Source organism: Patella vulgata, chromosome 1 (genome assembly GCF_932274485.2).
Source record: "Patella vulgata chromosome 1, xgPatVulg1.2, whole genome shotgun sequence".
Classification (NCBI taxonomy): Eukaryota; Metazoa; Mollusca; class Gastropoda; family Patellidae; genus Patella; species Patella vulgata.
In genome coordinates, this window is record NC_065879.2 from 85,289,731 (window position 1) to 85,295,132 (window position 5,402).

Consider the following 5,402-nt stretch of genomic DNA (forward strand, 5'->3'; position numbering starts at 1 on the left):
AGACAAAGAACAAATAGTAATAATAATAACAAAAGTCACACATATAGATGTTGTCCATATTTGATCTCAACAACACATACTACAGATTTTGATAATACAAATAAATATATATAAATTATAAATATATACATTATTTACATAAATCATTCAGTAAATGGTCATGAATATGGTTATCTACCCTTATAAAAACGAAGGTGAAACCATTGGTGTTTAAACTGTTTTCTGATTGGTTCGAAAACTGTAGCTACATTCTAGGCCAGGGCAGATAATTTGAAATCGTGGAAACCCTATGGATTAACCCAGGGTATAGTGGAGTTGAACGGAATGAGTACACTGGGTAACCGAGGATGATACACACATAGAGTTATAATTTTCGAAATATTTGTAGATATTTGGAGATATTTATTTATGGCGGGGCACCCTACCACTGTATAAGTTCTAACCACTTTCTATACATACTATACATTAATTAGAGAAGGATTGGATGGCCGAATGGTTAGCACGTGCGCGCTGTATCATAAGGCCTGTTATAGAGGCAGCTGGAGACCTAGACGAACGCACCCAGCCTGTGATCATGATAACAGGAGTATAACACCATAGATTGAAAAGGAGACTCGACTAACTGTAATACACCATATACATATCTTTATTCATTGTCTCTTTAATGCTTCATGACATCGGACGAGGATATCATCGTATAAACATTGGAAATAGCCTAACGTAGAATATCATACAATCATGATGAACGCAAACAACTTAGACTCGAACTTCCAGACTTGAATTAAAAGACATGCCGGTAACACAGACGTGAAAACTGAAAAATACAAATTAATACAGTTTAACACAACGCAAAACCTAGCAGGACAAATAAATGAATACTACATTAAACGAAATATGACATACAAATGCAATATTACAGAATTATTTACCTCCAAGAGCCTGTTAACTTGACCACACGCAAAAACGAAAAAACATGGTTTCTAGGAAAGCCATTTGCAAGACTGACACAGGGAGCATTAATTACGCAGGGATATTAAACAATTTAACAATCAATGCTTTAGGTTACTATTTTACGAAGCGTAGCGCAGCCTGGAAGTTTATAACGTAATAAATTAATATACATAAAAAACATACATCAAAAAACATTACAACAGTCCAGAGAGTTCATATTATTAGACAATAACAATAACCTATCCCTTAAACTAAAAGCTCTTCTATCATATTAACTTAAGGCTGTTCCAACGTACAAACTGACCCGATTTATGAATCGGTTACATGGCTCCTCAAAATTAAAGACATTTAATTTTCATAAAATGAAGCATGACAAGACACTCTGCAATCTGCGCAGAAAGATATTACATGTTACATGTACATAAATATACGCACATTACCAAGACTAAAATTGACAATTATTACAGAATGTTCGAATTCCCATATTCGTATCGCACTAACCAAATCGCAACGAAAATGTACATAGGCCTACATCTATATGTATGGCAAGATAGAACAACAAAATGTCCCGCAACGCACTGACGTAATCGTAATCGCAAAAACGAAGGCTCCTCGATGGGGAACACCCCGGTCTAGTTTTCCAATAAAACAACTAGTTTATGAATTGGACGATCCAGGTATGATATAGGATTAACTCGCTTTCCGTTATCATCCAACGCACGATCACCAATCATAATCTTCACCTTTCGCACATGTCCATCTGAGTCTGGATCCGCAACAACAACTCTTCCTAAGTTCCAACTATTTCGGGGAGATTCAGCATCCTTAATCAAAACAACGTCACCAACTTGAACATTTCGAATGGGTTGAGTCCACTTCTGTCGAGTTTGTAGATTCTGTAAATATTCTACTCGCCAACGGGACCAAAAAACATTAGCCAAATACTGTACTCGTCTCCAACGTTTTCTAGAGTAAACGTCAGGTTGTTGAAAATTACCAGGTGGTGGTAACAGAATTTTTGATTTCATAGTTAATAGATTGTTAGGCGTGAGAGGTTCTAAAGAATTGATATCATTTAAAGTATCAGTCGTTAAGGGTCGGCTGTTTACGATTGCAGCTGCCTCGCACATAAATGTCCGAAGTGACTCGTCATCTAGTTGAGTACCGGATTGGTCCATTAATGAAGAAAGAATACTGCGTACGGTACGGATTTGCCGTTTCCAAATGCCTCCCATGTGACTGGCAGAAGGGACGTTCATCTTGAACTCGAAATAATCGCAACTACGTTTAAGCAGGAACTGTCGGATGTGTTGATGATTCATCTCTTTGAAAGCATCCTTAAGCTCTCGCTTAGCTCCAACAAAGTTAGTCCCGTTGTCACACCGAAGCACTCGTATTGGACCACGAAATGTTAAAAACCTACGCAACGCATTGATAAAAGAATCAGTAGTCATGGTATTGACAGTCTCTACATGAATCGCGCGACAATTTAAACAGGTAAACAGAACACCATATCTCTTGAGTTCTTTACGCCCCTCTTTGATCAACCAAGGGCCAAAACAATCAACTCCGCAATACGTAAAGGGCGCCGTGGATTCCAATCTGTCCTCGGGAAGATTTGACATCTTCTGGTCTTGACATCGACCACGCAATTTCCTACATTTAACACATTTATGAATGTATTCCGAAACCGCACTGGTACATCCCAGAATCCAATAACCGTTTAAACGAAGTTCATTCACAGTAAGTCCACGACCTTGGTGTTCACACAATTCATGATGATGAGCAATTAAAAGTTCTGTCACGAAAGACTTACGCGGCATAATAATTGGGTATTTCTCAGCACAACTTAGTCTTGAGTTACCAAGTCGTCCATCAACTCGTAAAAGGTTATGATCATCCAAAAATGGATCTAACTTACTCAAAGTTGAATTCTTTTGTATATACTTCCGACGCAAACGAATGTCATTTCTATTAGACTCATTTTAAAGCTGTTTCACGGATCGCAAAGTTTCCAACTCCTTACTAAAAACTTCTGATTGAACTAGCTTCAATAACACAATTTCTGCTTTATTAAGTTCGTTAACCCTTAAAGGTCCAACAGGATTTTCAATATTAGTGTCCTTAGCAATTCGATTTCTAAGAATAGACATGTAACGTAAACAGTAGGCAATAACCTTTTTAAGTTGAAACCAACTAGAACAAAAACTCAGTCTCATCACATCAAAACTGTTCTCGGTTTTCAGAGCGAAAGAGTTAATTTTACGAATGTTAGGATCATCTGCCTCAAAGGCGATACTCGAATAATCTTCCTTGTCATCCGGTATTACAGATTTCCACAGAAACTCTGGTCCTTTAAACCACATTGAATTTTCAACTAAGTCATTAGCAGATGCGCCCCTAGACGCTATGTCCGCCGGATTTGCTTTCGTTGTAACATGATGCCATTCTCTCGGTTGTGAATGATCTCGGATTTTCTGGACGCGATTTGCAACAAATGTTTGAAAGCGACGAACATCGTTGTTTATATACCCTAATACTAGTAATACGACACGACTATCAGTCCAAAAATATTGAGCAACTGTAGGGTATCCTAATTCTTTTTTAATAAGTAAGTTCACATTGACAGCAACGACAGCTGCAGTCAGTTCAAGACGTGGAATAGTTATAGCTCGCAACGGAGTCACTCTGGACTTCGACATGACTAATGAAACATGAACACTTTGATTAGCATCCACTAGTCGCAAATAAGAGCATACTCCATAGCCGAATGTACTCGCATCCGAAAAATTATGAATCCCTACGGAAACCACAGTTCCAAAACCATCAGGCTTGAAACATCTATCAATCTTAAGAGTCTCAATTTTAAACAGTTCATCTCTCCACCGTTGCCAACGTGGTAGCAAATCTTCAGGAATCACATCATCCCAACCAGTGTTAAGCCTACACATTTCTTGTAAAACTTGTTTCCCAACTAATAACAAAGGAGATATGAAGCCAAGCGGATCGTATATCGAACTTATAATAGAAAGTATACCTCTTCTCGTTAAAGGTTTATCCGAAAGTTTGATTCGAAATCGGAACGCATCCGACTCAATGCACCACTCAATCCCTAGTGCACGTTCTGTTGGGAGATCATCGATAGTCAAATCGAGATTCTTTACTCCTTCCGCACGATCATGACACGGTATAGATTCAATAACTTCTGCTGAATTAGATAGAAATTTATGCAAACGTATTCCACAACACAATAAAAGTTCCTTACTCTTACTGATTAGGTCGATAGCTTCACTCACAGACGAAACTGACGTTAAACCATCGTCAACATAGAAATCCTTCTGAATGAAATTTGAGACAATTGTGCCGAAATCTTTCTCGTGATCTTTCGCGGCTTGTTTTAAAGCAAAGTTTGAGCATCCCGGAGATGACCCAGCCCCAAACAAATGAACGGTCATACGGAATTCTTGAGGTTTAGAGTCACAATTACCATTTCTCCACCAGAGAAATCGAAGGTAGTCTTGGTGTTCAACATTAACGTGAAACTGGTAAAACATCTTTTCGATATCGCAAATAAAGGCAACTCGTTCTTTCCGAAATCGACAAAGTACACCAACTAAGGCGTTTGTTAAGTCCGGTCCTTTCAACAGGTAGTCATTCAAAGATTTATCTCGGAACTTAGCTTGACAATCGAATACCACACGGATTTTTCCAGGTTTCTTTGGGTTGTAAACGGCGTGATGCGGAATATAATTAACATGTTCAGATATGTACGAATCATCACTAACCCTTTCGGCATATCAATAATGTCTTCCATAAAACTTACGTAATCTGAGCGCAAATGTTTATCCCTACGAAGACGTGACTCTAAATGATACAAACGACGAAGTGCTAAAGTTTTATTATTCTGCATAACTGGTTCAGAACTCCGAAACGGTAATGGCATTTCGTAATGTCCATTTGGCGCAATATGAATCTCTCGCGACATTATGTCCAAAAATCTCCGGTCGTCACTAGACATAATTGAAGAGTCATCCAAGTGTTCATTGAAATCCATTTCCATGAGCTTAAGAATACAATCTGGACTGATGACTTCCTTTATCTTGTTGCGAAACGAAATATGAACTTGACCTTGATCGCAGCGATCGACAACATCCTGTCGACCATCAATGTCCGCAGTGTTCAAATTAGGCACTTCACAAGTTATAATGCGATGACTCAAGCCAATATGATCTACTTCATTAGTCGAATTAAAATCTACAATACCAATGATGCCCCAACCCAAGTCTGTCCGTTCAGCGTATGGACCATTACTCTCGGGGGGTATGACATCGCGTGGAACTAGAGCTCTTGCGCAATCGTAACCAATGAGCAATCCAACGTCGCAACTCATCAAAGGTTGAAGTTTATTTGCAACGGGTTCTAAATATGACCAACGCTTCGCCACATCAGGT

At 38.6% G+C, this 5,402-nt stretch overlaps 1 protein-coding gene across 1 annotated transcript; it reads right to left on the reverse strand.

Moving 5' to 3' along the window:
* Positions 1 to 628: 628 nt before the first annotated feature.
* On the reverse strand, positions 629 to 4,505 carry LOC126821090 (uncharacterized). The gene is made up of 2 exons (XM_050549405.2): positions 930 to 4,505; positions 629 to 814 (listed from the first exon to the last, which is right to left on the reverse strand). Exon 1 carries the CDS (start codon positions 4,503 to 4,505, stop codon positions 2,937 to 2,939), a length of 1,569 nt encoding a protein of 522 aa, XP_050405362.1. The 3' UTR covers positions 629 to 814; positions 930 to 2,936.
* Positions 4,506 to 5,402: the final 897 nt, after the last annotated feature.

Excerpts from the sequence above, each read along its gene's own strand:
- LOC126821090 (XM_050549405.2), bottom strand. The coding sequence starts at position 4,505 with ATGTTTTACCAGTTTCACGTTAATGTTGAACACCAAGACTACCTTCGA.